The 14,712-nt window shown below is 47.4% G+C and overlaps 1 protein-coding gene across 1 annotated transcript in view; it reads right to left on the bottom strand.

Annotated features, from left to right (window-relative positions):
• dph1 (diphthamide biosynthesis 1) overlaps nt 1-14,712 on the bottom strand; it is a gene marked incomplete at its 5' end in the record, with an annotated part of 51,996 nt that overhangs the window by 21,837 nt on the left and 15,447 nt on the right. Inside the window, 1 exon segment of the mRNA XM_084466507.1 lies at nt 950-1,071. Coding sequence (XP_084322633.1) covers nt 950-1,071 — 122 coding nt within the window.

Below are 14,712 nucleotides of genomic sequence, written 5' to 3'. Positions count from 1 at the left end.
GGTGAACTGTCCTTAAGACCGGGGTGAACTGTCCTTAAGACCGGCTCATGGGTTTTCAAAGGACAACGCTAATGCATGTTCCACATTGATCGTCTGCTGCCCAGTATGCTGCCCCGGCTCCAAAGGTCTGAGAGGCCCTTCAGAGGAGAGAGGGGGAGAGTTTAAGAGAAAAAGTAAGAGGGGGGAGAGAGAGAGAGAGAGAGAGAGAGAGAGAGCGAGAGAGAGAGAGAGAGAGAGAGACACAGCGAGGGAGACAGCGAGAGAGAGAGAGAGGCACTAACTAGTTGCCCCGTCGATAGCACCTGTCGGTTTGTCTTTCCCTCCGCAAAGCGCTGGCGGTCTCAGTGGGACGGAAGCCGTGGGCTCCGACCATCTAACGTTTACTCTGTGAAAGACAGTTGCTACCCAGGTGTATGCAATTCAGCTGTGTGTGTGTGTGTGTGTGTGTGTGTGTGTGTGTGTGTGTGTGTGTGTGTGTGTGTGTATGTGTGTGTGGAAAAACAAAAGAAAAAAACCAAGCTCTGCAGACAATAGTTGCGAGAAAAGGAGCGCGAGAGAGCGAGAGACAGAGAGAGCCGCAAAAACAGAGAGCGAGAGAGAGAGGGAGCGAGTGTGAGAGCGATGCACAAACAGAGAGCGAGAGAGAGAGGGAGAGAGCGAGTGAGCGAGTGAGCAAGCGAGAGAGAGCCGCAAAAAGAGAGAGAGAAGGAGAGAGCGAGAAAGCGACAGAGACGCACAAACAGAGAGAAAGAGCAAGAGCCGAGAGAGACCAAGAGACACAGACGGAGAGAAAGTGGGCGAGAGACAGAGACGGCTCCGGAAGAAAAATGTATGAAACACGCAAATAAAATAAGTTGAATAATAAGGAGCAGGGAGTGAAAGAATGAAATGTACAGTCTGGACGAGACCGGGGCGCGGCGGCGGCGGCGAGAAGGGGGGCCCCGCTCACCGAGACAGCTGTGGCCGTAGTGCACCATGAAGTCGGCCCCGAGGGCCCGCGCCGTGAAGTCGTCCACGCAGCAGGCGCCGTACGTCACGTCGCCCATCACGATGGTGTCCGCCTCCGTGAACCTGGGTGGCAGACGCACACACACACAGTCAAGAATAAGGCCGGTTGCATCGTTCACTCACACACACACACAGGGTCAAGAATAAGCCAGGTCGCATCGTTCACACACACACACACACACACACACACACACACACACACACACACACACACACACACACACACACACACACACACACACACACACACACACACACACACACACACACACACACACAAGAATAAGCCAGGTCCCATCGTTCTCTCTCACAAGCGCACACACACACACCTCTGACATAGTTGCCATTGACGTAATCAATACCTAGAGCAAGTGTTGGGAGGGGGGTGGGGGGCTATTATGATGGCATTGACTGCGATCAATCGTATTGTCAATCGATACGCACGCACCCCGCCTTGAGTTCAGAGCACACACAGTACATCATCCGGCAGGTCCTCCGTCACCACGGTGACACAGACTATTGCCTCCCCAATCGCTCTCCGTGACCGATGCCCGCGGCCCCCAGTGAAACCCATCCATCGCACATTCCCAGTACGTCCCTCCCAGAACGGTGGGGAGGGATACATTCAATCCCGGGCCGGGAGAGGGGAGACAAACGCGGGCCTGCAGGTGGAGGGGGAGGAGGAGGAGGAGGAGGCGGAGGAGAGCTTCAGCAGGGAAGCAGAAGCAGATTAGTAAGTAGGGGTCCTGGAGAGCCCTGCATGGGATTAGGAAAACAAACAACAGCAAAACATCTGGAGCGGCAGCAGAGGCTGTGCTGGTGAATGAAGAGCACTCCGATGAACAAGACTCCTTCGCCTTGCATTCTAATGAACGCTGCAGACCAGGGCTTGATGCTCGGTAAGTATATATTATATGAGAGAGAGATAGAAGGTGAGAGAGAGAGAGAGAGAGAGAGAGAGAGAGAGAGAGAGAGAGAGAGAGAGAGAGAGAGCGGGCAAGAGAGAAAAAGGGAGAAATAAAGAGAGAATCTTGAGAGAGAGAGAGAGAGAGAGAGAGAGAGAGAGAGAGAGAGAGAGAGAGAGAGAGAGAGAGAGAGAGAGAGCGGGCAAGAGAGAAAAAGGGAGAAATAAAGAGAGAATCTTGAGAGAGAGAGAGAGAGAGAGCGAGAGAGAGAGATAATGAAGGACATAGTCATATAGAGATGGAGGGGTCTATAGGTATTGATGCATTGGACAGACGTGGACAGATGGATGGATGGATGGAGGGAGAGAGATGTAGGTTTCACAGCAGGGCTGCTTTAAGGAGAATCACCAGCGCTGCACAGGGGGAAAGCGGTCTGTGAGCTGTCCGACAAATTCACCATCTCTCTGTTCAACACAAGAGCACTCACTCAATGACTCCATAATAAAAAAAACTGAATAAACCCATAGAGGTGTAAAGAGGACGAACAAATGATGGCTGAGAGGATAATAGCGAGCGGCCGCAAATTAATACAGGCCTGACACACGGTGTGGAGGCAGAGAGGGAGGGAGGGAGGGACGGGCCAGCCGGATAAAAGTGCTGCCTGTGTCTGGGTAGCAGTGGCAGCGTTCTGGCAAAAGAGCGAGAGAGTGAGCGAGAGTGATGGGAGGGGAGTGAAGGACAAGAAAAAAACAGGCGAACGGAGATGGCAGCCCATAGAGGAGTACATCTGCATCACAAAAGAGACCATCACACGGCCTGTCTCCTGCTGTTAGGAACCAGCCGGGCCCATGCATTCATCGCTGGTCTATTAGTGCCACTGCCTGCGTGCTACGCCTACAGTGTGTCCACCTTGGACAAACACGCTGGGGCACGGCTGCTGCCGTCTAATCTCTGCTCCGTTTGCCCACTTTCCAATCAACCCTCCCACTTACCTCTCTCTCTCTCTCTCACCTCATCCACCACTCTTCCTCCCTTTTTCCTCTCTCTCTCTTCCCATCTCTCTAGCTTTCTGTCCTCTGGCCTCTATATCTCCCTCTCTGTACCCCTCTTTTCCTCCACCCCCTCGCTCACTCTTCCCATCCCTCTCCCCCTCTTCCACCTCCTCCCTCACTCGCTCTCTCTTCCTATCCCTCTACCTTCCTGTCCTCTCTATCTCCCTCCCTCTCCCTCCCCCCCCCCCCTCCCTCTTGTGGCCGCACTCTACCTTCCTGTCATCCTTCCCTTCTCTCTCTCCCCTCCCTCCCCCCTCTCTCTCTTCCCATCACTATACCTACCTCTCCTTCTTCCTCCTCTCTCCCTTCCTCCCCCATCTCCCTCCCTCCCCCCCTCCTCCCTCTCATGGCAGCCCTCTTATGAAGGGCGCCACGAGGCCACCTGAGCCCGGCTACACTGAAGACCGCGAGAGCAAATCATCTGCTGGGTAAATATTTGGAAGAGGAGATTTAATTCGGTTATCCTGTATGAAGGTCGAGCATGCACACGTGCGTGGCTTTGCCCCCCCCCCCCCGCCCCCCTTGTGTGTGTGTGTGTGTGTGTGTGTGTGTGTGTGTGTGTGTGTGTGTGTGTGTGTGTGTGTATGTAGGGCTGTACCATGTGCGCATGAGAACCGCACACCGCACACAATGGGTGGCCGCTTCGACATGTTACCACCGCTGTGAGCTCAGACACAGCTCCAGTCCACAGTGGTTGGTCTCCATGTTAGAGGAAGAGGAGGTGGAGGAGGAGGAGGAGGAGGAGGAGGCGGCGGTGGCACAGCAGAACGCACCAGCACCTCACAGCAGGACCCTTAAATCTTCCACGGATCACGGCGCGCAATCTACCACACACACACACGAGCGGAATATTTATTGTACCTAATCAGACGTAATTTGCCAGGAACGGCATTATCACACACATATCATCTCCTAATGGCACATGGCTCATTCTCCAGCGAGGAGCAGCAGCGTGTGAGAGTGTGCTGATAATAAACGCTGGGAGAGATCAGATTAGGAAGATGACTGGGAAAGGGAAGACGATGCTGCTGCTGCTGCTGCTTGGGAGTGTGGAGCCAGAGTAATTACATAGAGAAGAGGAGGGATCCTATATCCCAATGGGAGGCAGGGGATGGGGGGGGAGAGAGAGCGGGAGAGAGAGGGTGGGAGAGAGAGAGGTAGAGAGACAGACAGATGGGCAGAGAGAGAGAGCGAGAGACCGAAACAGATAGAGAGAGAGAAGAGAGCTGGGAATTGGGTTTGAAAAGAGAGGGAGCAAGATAAAGAGAGCAAGACAGACAGAATGTGCGAGAGAGAGAAAGAACTGAGAGAGAAGGCATGGGAGGCAGAGAAAGGGAGAAAGCGGGATTGAGATGGAGCATGCCACCAATTGCCAGAGATCAGTGAATGTGAAAGTGCTCACGCCCTAACCCCTTTTCCATGCATGGAATACGACTCATTCACAGGCATGTGCAAGCAATTGACCTGACTGACCTGCGTTAAAATAAACACAGTGATGAACAAGCCACCGTGAAAGATAGGTAAACAACAACAACAACAACAACAACACGGGGAAAAACAATAACCGGCGTGGGGATCAGGGCGTTTAATACGATTACGACCAGACAAAGCACGCGGGCGAGCAGGCGTATCGGTGTTTGTGCGCTGCAGCATGTAGTCGCCGCCTCCCCGGGGGGTAACGCGGGGACATAAACACCGCTGCAGGTTCCCCGCCCTGCCCCTGCTCAAGCACTCCAACACAAATACCATTAAGATGTAATTAAGATGTTGGGGAAGGGGGAGAGGAAAGCTCACAAACCCAACAAACCTTGCTAATTAGCTCTTTAGCACTTAGCGCCGAATGTATGATAGCGGCGTTCCCTGATTCTACTGTTTGTCATAATAACCCCCTTGCTGCTTCAGAGCGTAAACACAAATCAGCCAAAAAGTTGGAAATGCACGCAACACCTTTTTGTGTTCAGGGTGCACCGGGAAGGGTGTGTAGCCAAGAAAAACATACACAACAGAAGTACACAAATATATGCAAGCACACACTAGCGTACAGACACACACACACACACACACACACACACACAGACACACACACACAAGGATTGCTCACATGCTGATGGGTGTGTGTAGACCCAGGTGAGAAATAATACAGACAGAAGATACAGACACAACAGAAGCAAGCAAATAAATGCAAGGGCACACTTGTGTATGCACATGCACGCAGGCACACACACTAATTGCTTACATGCGGATGGGTGTGTGTGGACCCAGGCAAGAAAACATAAACAGCCTACAGAAATACGCAAATAAATCCATGCACACACACACACACACACACACACACACACACACACACACACACACACACACACACACACACACACACACACACACACACACACACACACACACACACACACACACACACACACTCTGCTTACAAGAGGATTAAGAGCGAGCGATTGTATCGCTCTTTATCAGCACGCAGGTTATTGATGTCAGATGGCGGGGGCACGGTGGGCAGCATTGTCCCCCCTGCGAGGCACGTCGAATGAGAGACGGAAGCCCACCACCTTCCTGTCATCCCCCAGAGCCTCCGTCATTGTGGGACTCGGTTTTCATCAGATACCAGCGGGGGGGAAGGGGGGGAGAGAGGAGACCTGTTGGCAGGGTCTCTCAGGCTAGGGATCAATGCCGCTGACACATGGGATGAGAAACTTCTCGGCTGTCTCGCGTTGCACGTCCGCGCTCGCACGATCACGCACACCAGCAGATGCGTGCACAGACAGACACTTACTCATGCCCACACACGCACACAGCCTCGGGCAGACACGCACACACACACACACACACACACACACATACAAACCTACACTCATGCACACACACACACAGTGTAGACAGACACACATACACAATTGTGTGCACACACAACCACAATACGTGCACCCACATGCACATGCATACACACAGACGACGGAGAGCCTTCCTGTCACCAACTCCTCCGCATGGCTGATGGAAATTAATAGACTAAGCTTTGACTACAGAGGCGCTTTCATTTGTTCAATTAGCCAGTGACAGGCGGATTGTCCAAGCACTCACAGAAGCTCTCGCCAACAACTTAGACCGCGAATCCTGTTCCGTTTCACACGCCGGCGGGCGGGGCCGATGGACTTAATGACTTAATGTGCTGAACAAAGTCATTTCACTTAGAAGTTTACCTCGCTTTTCTTTCTTCCCCTCCATGCATCTCGTACTGACGTGACACTTAATCAAAGCATCCGCGGGGAAATTATCTTTGAGTGGCTCACCCAGCGGGGGAGGTCAGAGCACGTCAAACTCTGTGCATAAAGTTTATGTACAACATAAGTAATGTATAGAGTCTATAATAAATAACATGAGCATTAAACAGTTCTGCTCCAGTTGCTGCCAATACGGTTCTGGGCCCGAGCCCATTGAGCCAATTTATACAACCTCATGTCATTAAAATGCTTTTATAATTCTCTGGCTTCTATTCTACCAACATAGAAACTGCCAGATACAACGGAGGAAGCACAAGGTTTATTTTAGACGTATACTTGGCCATAGATAAGGCCTTGTGGAAATGGAGGTCAGGCAAGAAAAGCCAGGAAACGAGAGTCTTGGTAGGACTGGGAGAGTACTGGGAGGGTACTGGGAGAACACCAGTGTGTGACCTTCTCTGGTGCACTGTTGGGGCGAAACAAGCATGCGATTATGGCTCTTCTTTATGCGGACCCTTCAGCTCAACTGATCGAGCGTTGCATTGACACTACTTCCCCTTTTCCACCACGTGGTTCCAGTGCTGGTTCGGAGCCTGTGCCAATCTCGAACCGGTTCTTGGCTTTTCCACATAAATAATCCAGTCATGCATCTTTACTTGTCTCGGTCCTTTAAAATGGGTGATATCATGCCACCATGTGTGAGTGTGATCAGCCATTACAAGCCCTTCCATGTGCCTTTGTGACAGCACAAGGGGGCGTGTCCACCTCGATGTACACTGGATAGATCTGTCGACCAGCCTATCCAGTGGAAGTGCAAACGTTGCTTATCCATCCAGCATACATCTAGGTGGACACACCCCCTTGTGATGTCACAAACACAGGAAGAGGCTGATTTTCAAATGGCTTGTAATGGCTTATCACACTCACACCTGATATCATGACCATGATATCACCCCTTTAGAAAAACCCAGAGGTGGACAAAGAAAGACACTCACTCTGCACGACAACCTGAACTCTTCAGAGGTCAGTGGCAGCTACAAGGCAGGTCAAACTGGTCGCTCCGCAACACGTGATGAACACACCACGTCAGTGCCTAGCCGTGTGCTACGATTTACAGCACTAAACCGAGCAGGGATTACCGGGGCCCTTTATTGCGTGAGGCCACCGCAACGGTAATTACGCATGTTAATCTCTCAGCGTTGTAATTTATGTGTTCCCGTTGATGTTTATGCATTGTTAAACGCTTCTCTGCGTTTCGGGTGAGGCGCAGAAAGTAAGGGGAAAATAGTGAGCAGTTGAATAATGAAAGCTGTAATTGAATGACATCGAAGAGGAGAAACAAACGGCGTGTGTGTTTCTATAGAAATGTCCACGCCGCAGCATTCCTGAACCCGTGTGTTTATACATCAGGTTTTGCCACTATGGACGTATTTGTGTGTACTGTTTTGGGGAGTTGACCAACGTTTGAGTAAAAGTGTCTCAGTCATACGTCTCTATTTCTCGATATTTCTCGATGTTTTGTATGTTGACAGTTTTGCTTTGATTCAATTAAAATTGAGGACACATTTTTATCTGAAATGTGTCCTCTATAAAGTGATCACAAGCGCTTGGTGTCTGATAGATTAACTAAATAGAAACTCTTGTTTTAAGGGGGGGTGTACTCCTTTAAGAAGAAGGGGGGCTCTTCTTTTGAATTACACTAACAAGCAGCGAGGGGGCAGTGAGGGGGTGCTATGGTTTCTCTGCCCTGCCTTGGAGCCAAAGCTGTCCTTCCAATAAGGACCACTGTGAAGTGAGGTGATGGATGTCTTGGCACTCTAACTGCATCTTGCCATATAGTGGGTTAACCATCCATACAGAGCTGCAGTCAACACCAGTGAGACTCACTCCGTCCTGGTCCTAAAACGGCTGAGACAGCAGAGAGGGCGAGAGAGAGTGAGAGCGAGAGAGGCAGGGAGAGGGTGAGAGATCCAGAGAGAAAGTGAGAGTGAAAGAGGCAGGCAGAGAGGTAAAGAGGTAGGGAGAGAGAGAGAGGGTGAGGCAGAGAGAGAGGCTGGGAGAGAGAAAGAGGCTTGGAGAGAGAGGGTGAGGAAGGGAGAGGGAGGGAGAGAGGCAGCGAGAGAGAAAGGCAGAGTGGGAGAGGCAGAGAGAGAGAGGCAGGGAGAGAGGCAGGGAGAGAGGCAGAGAGAGAGCAAGAGAGAGAGGTGCAGGGAGAGCATGAGAGGCAGAGAGAGAGCGAGAGAGAGAGAGAGAGGTGCAGGGAGAGCGTGAGAGAGGCAGAGAGAGAGCGATAGAGAGAGAGAGAGGTGCAGGGAGAGCGTGAGAGAGGCAGAGAGAGGCTTGGCATCCACAGAGTGGCTACTCATGAAGCAGCACTGCCCTTGCGTGGGTCTCCCTGAGGACTGACACTCCACAAAACATATGTGGCAGGCGGTTTGTCTCTGCGATGATAGTTATATTTTAAATCTCTCCCTCTCTCCCCCTCCCTCTCACAAACATGCATACAATGCAAGGGAGAAGAGGGAAGGATTAAAATATAGAACAGAAAAGACAATTGTGGCGAAAAAGGCTTTAAATAAAACACAAAAGCGCCCCTATGTGCATCACAGTGAATTGAGACACATGCATACTTAAGTCTTCATACAGTACGCTTGGAGCAACACACATCAGTGTCATGGTGTTTGTAAGTCCATATAAGAGGAGTAGACACTGGCATTGATGAACCACTGGAACCGCTGGGCCCGATTCCCTGTAGTCTGACAGCCACACACTTTCATTCTCTTGAAAGAAGAATCTCAGAAGGTCCAAGCAGCCAGACGCTTCAAGTGTCTGAAGTGTAACAACAGAACGCGCAGAGGCTTAATGGAAACGCTGGACTCACTCAGAGAAAGGCCACTGGTTTTGAGACGATCACTCAGCCTCGTTACCAAATATATTCATCCTGACCGGATATTTGAATCATTAATGTCACCAGGGTTAGACCTGTAAAGTATTTGCATTGCATTGCATTTGCATTCCCTTTAGGGAATTTAGCAGACTCTTTTATCCAAAGCGACTTACAATAAGTACATTTGTCAGAAGAAACAAACAATACATCACTGTCGGTACAGTAAGGATGTTCATAGAAACAAGTGCAAAGCACCAACGATTGCTACGTAGGTTAACCCATTCCCTGTATACAACCAAGATAGCTAGGATAAGATGCTACACAACTAAGAACTATAACAACATACAAGTGTGTACATTAAGTGCCAGGACGAACAACATACAATAAGTAGGAGGGCTGGGACGGGGTTGCTGTGCAGAGTCTAGGTGAACTCTGAACAGGTGAGTGACTCTGCGTCCTAACGTCGGCAGGGAGCTCGTTCCATATATATATATATATGTTGTTATTATTAATAAATCTCTTATCAAAAAGCAGTTCTAATGAGGGCCAACTGGGAGTTAAAGAGGTCATGTCAGAGAGGCAGGGGGGGCAGGAAAGGTTAGAAGAGGACATCAGATGGATGACCTGTGTGCTGGTCGGTAATATTAACAAATCTGATAGCTCTAATCTGATTTAGGCACACACTGAAAATACCCCCAGAAAACCGTAGCCGCAGCCAAAGGTACATGGCCAAAGGGCAGAAGGATTTAAATGGCGTAGTGCTTAATGTGATCTACTACCTTTTCATTCCCCCTCCCCCACTATTCCTTTGTCGATCTCGCTCTCACTGACACTCGCTCTGAAAGAACTCACTCATCTCCCTTCTCATTTATTGATTCACCATTAGCTAAACTCCTGATTTTGCAGACCCTTCAATCAAAAGCGACATCTTCAGACACCTGCCATTAAAGAGAAGAAAGAGGGGTCAGAAGTCAGACTCAAGGATGACTTCAGGTAGGCTGTAGACCGGGTCTCGAACCCAGAACCTCTCAGCTGGGAGTCAAGTCCCTATTCGTTGGGGGTTGAAGCAAAAAAAACAAGCGCTTGGCCTACACATCCTGCAGGAGAACGTGATATATTTGTTTGAAGGCTGTTTGCAATGGAAACAAAATGGAAAAAAGACCAACCGACAATAGCTTTTACAGTTAGTTAAGCAGTGAGCCGAGGGCACACAGAGAGCGCGAGCCTGGAAACAGATTGGGCGGGATCATGGTGCCTCGGACAGATGTTTTGTGTAATACCATTAGATAATACTTTAACTCCCAGGGAGATCAAAAACAACAGCTTTACTGTCAATTCGGTGGGATGTATCCCCTCTGTTTGTCCTGGCACACACCAACAAAAAGCCCTGGCCTGGCTCTCCTTATTGCAGGGAGGGGAGGACTGAACAGCTCTAAAAAATCAAAAATAAATCCAGCCTCATTCCTGAGCCAGCCGCCACAACACTCCTTAAAGATCTGCGAGCCAATTGACTAAGCAAATCAAAGATAGCATTCAACGGTTATTACACACTTGTGTTACAGGGATATTGTTCGGGGAGAAAATGGCTTGTGAAAGTTGGGGCTGGTGACCGAGAAGAGATCTAATTTAGGAACCGGAATATCGCAGAAAATCTAAACTTCACTGCAAAGGTGGCGTTTTTCAGAGCCGGTGTAAAGAGAAGAATCAGTCTTGGGGACAGAAAGGGACACGTAATGTTGGGTTTATTAAATGCCATTGTGGGGAAAGGGCAAGAGAGAGAAGAACACCAAAACATCCTTGCAGCAACTGGCTCCCATGGAGTCTGTGGGCTGAAACCAAAATAATTTACCTCCTGCTTAGTCTTAACAAAATGACATTAAATGGGTTCATCCGAAATCCATGAGGAAAAAATTATGAGGATTTGAATACTTACCATTACACACAATCAAGACCAATTTTAATGAATGAAGAACAATTTGCTAATTGGGTCGAGGCTATTTGGACCCAATCAGACGATACATACGTGGCCATAGGACAGCAAGCGTAAAGCTTGCTTATTTCCCACGTGTCCCAGGATAATTAAGAGACAACTCTGAGGAGTTATGATTGCAAAGGGCTTCTGTGGTGGAGATGGATGAGGTCAGCCTCCCTTACTTACGTCATTCAACCCCCCTCTCTGCATTTCACTCCATTTCTTAAACCTTTCATCAAATTAAAACTCATATTTCAAACCCGGGAGCTCAGAAGTTCTTTGAAGAGAACAAAACCCGCCCTGATTGGAGCCCAGGTTTCCGGGTGCCCTCGACTCTAAGAAGGTCACGCTAAAACGGCAGCTCTTTTCTCTGCCTCTCTCCCCAGGGGCCTGTATGAGATAAGTCTATCTCTAGGTACAAATATGACTTTGTAATGAAGGGTTTCGCTGGGGATTATCTATCTGTGGGCACCGTGTGGGTTTCTAAAGCCTCCGAGGGGAGAAAGAAACCGCAGTCACCCATGTTGCCGCAGAACGAGGAAGAAAATGAACCGTAATGAGAAATTTCACCCGACACCTTCGACGGTATTCAGAACTGAATTCAGATTGCTTGGTTCTAGCTTGTGTACGTTCAGGACCATATCGATGTCAGCACAATTACTGTGAAAGGATGTTTTAAAAGCTCTGTGCTCATCTCCATGTACACCAGCACGTGTTCCTATTCCCTCCCCTCCCTGACATTCGTTCCAGGCTGTGCATAATATTATACGTCTCTCTGTGAGAGCAATTATGTGGGTATGAGTCTGAGAATGTGGGCTCCAAAATGAGAGTGATTATGCTTGTTGGGAATCGTGGAGAGAAGAGAGGGAAAGGGAGAAGGGGAGTGGGGTTTTTAACCTTGAGCCCTGAGCGCTGAATATATCTGGCACCCACCCACTAAGACGAAAGAAACTGGGTGAATGTCATTAACTCAGGAAAATTCACCGGATTCGTTAACGAAAAATATTTGACCTAAATTGGCAAAAGGAGTAAAAAATATATTTTTGCATGTTTGGTATTCAGTTGGGCGTGTTAAAAGACAGAATATTTCAAACAAATATGTCATGCTGGTAGCATTGCTGTCCTGCACTGGTTATCAATTATGTGTTTCAAAAATAACACTAGCCACCAAAGCTGCTTTTCAGCCGCTTGTAGTTTCTAACTGGATTTAATTAAAAAGCATGATTCAAAAAGGCAAATAGATAATAATTTTGGTACAAAAACAAGCTGGTTAATTAGCGAGAAGCTAGCAATACCGTGTTTTTGGTTGTGATTTCTATGCTGAAAAGGCTTTATCTTTAATTATAACTTCCTGCCATTAAGTAAATCAAGGTTTCACACCAGGCAGCCAACCAATGCAGTAGATTAGAGGCCTCAGCATATAGGATTACATGTAACACTGTCGCACAGGCACCAAGTATTACACCAGCAGCCATAAACAAGATACATTTGTTTATGGCTGCTACACATTTGTGTAGCATTTCTGGATGTTAACAATTAACTGTTTCACTGTTAACCGACAATGTCATTTTGACCCATTAACAATCGAACAACAATCTGATATTGCCTTGATCAATATTGGATAAACATAAAAAAATTAATCATCATTCATTATCATCATAATAATTTTCTACTGTCGTTTTGTGCTGCTATTGCTCCTGTAAAATGAAGGTCTATATATTAATTTTAATAATATTGGAATAGTCCAAGTATCCTTAATTTGTTTTGTATTGGAACAATATAACATTACTTAAAAAATTCTGGTTCTAGTTTAGTACAACTTCTTCATTTCTTCAAGTTACTTTTTGGCTTGTAACCTTTAAATCAGACTTTCAGAGAGGATCTCCTCTTATGGTGCAACTTGGTTATTTAGCCAACTACATCCTCGCTTGTAGCATGTAGCAGCTTCAGCTTTTTCTGCTCAACTGCGATTATGTTTCTCCAGTGGTAATCCCCATGTTCGCTACTTCAAGAAATGGCAGGCGACCGAGCTGTCGAAATTTGTTGTCAAGGGGAGAACTGTAAGTTAATCAATATCCTGTTAGCCTGCTATATGCTAATTGTAACCAAGTGCTTCCATAGCTGATATCATAAGTTGGTTGTAATTACAGCCTTATTAATAATCAGTTGTATTTAAATGCTGTGGGCACATAACTATTCAAATATACCTTTGGAAACGTAGCAATTGTCGGTAAGCATGCAATTGGGCTAGCCCTCCTTTGAAATGAAAATAAAACATTGGTATTCTTCTTTTTACAGTTCAAAACATTTGTCAATTCTTCAGCACATTTATTCTTATCTGTTAACAGTTAATGAACTGAATAAAATGGTCAGAATTAACATCCCTGGAAGCATTACAATTATACAATGACTGGCTTCTAGCTAAACTATTCCCCACTGCAAACCAGTGTTGAAAGGTTGGTTTTGTTTGTTGTCTAGGTTAACACAAATTGACATGATTTAGTTTACATTAATCTCACCACACCAAACTACCCCTAATGATTGTTTATTCCATAGTTCACACTCAAACTACTATGAATTCACTTATTTGTTACGTTCAAATTTGAATAGGAAATATGGGGAAAAAGCAATGTTTGAGTAAAATATTTCCTAAAACATCCCTGGAAAACAAGGGCGGCAAATTTAGTGCAATTTCCTTAAAGGACAATTCCTGTATTTTGAACATTGAGCGCCATTTCTGTTTGTCTAGGATGAAATAGAGTGGTTGACACCGAAATTTTGACTATTGGTCCGGTCTCGGGTATTTGGCTCATTTAGAATTGCCCTTGGCTGCTTCAGATGAGAGTGCATTCAGGCTACGTGCATGCACAAACCTGTTCTTAACGGCGCATTTCCACCAGAGGGTGCGGGTCGGTTCAGTCTGCAAAGGTGCGGCACGGGTCGCGTTTCCACCGCCAAAAGTGGGCGTGACCCGGACTGAGCCATATTGAGCCGTATTGAGCCGTACTCATCTCACAGTACTACTCCGTTGAGGTACTGAGACGCCTGAAAGGGTCCCGGCAAGTTTGAGCTACACACGCCGTCCGTTGATTGGTCGTCAGAATCGTCCCTTCCGTGCGACAGGGAGATAACAAACAAACACAGTACCCGGAAGGTATTTCTGGACAAAGGCGAAAGCTTTGTTTATCGCATTTTGTAAATCTCATTGATTTCTGTTGGAAGACTCATTGCTCGTTGACCGGAAACGGAAAGGGGGGCTGTTTACATTTGGTTGTAGTCTTTTCGCTCGGTTCTAGCCCTACTCTATACTACTAGTCAATAACCGATTAACCATTAATAAGATACAAAACCCTTTTGAAAATACTTATACAAGTCTTTTTCTCAGTTTAACTTCATCAAAACAATGTGAAAGATTATCCCCTGAAGCATAATCAATTTAAACTTTAATTGAATAATAAAGCTATAAAGCTCTGTTGGAAACGGCTGTTTGGAATTGTTAGCCTGTCCATATTCAACAAACGGAGCTGCCAAACAAAACAATATAAAATGGGCTGCCATTACTGCCATTTCCTGACTAACAAGCCAAAACCATTTTTTAACCAATGGCACACAAAAAATACATTGCGTCGGTCAACACATTTGTAATCTGTTAAAT

The sequence above is a fragment of the Micromesistius poutassou genome, assembly GCF_964030765.1.
Source record: "Micromesistius poutassou genome assembly, chromosome: 4".
NCBI lineage: Eukaryota > Metazoa > Chordata > Actinopteri > Gadiformes > Gadidae > Micromesistius > Micromesistius poutassou.
Note: the sequence above shows the minus strand (reverse complement) of the source record. Positions and strands in the feature narration are given on the sequence as shown.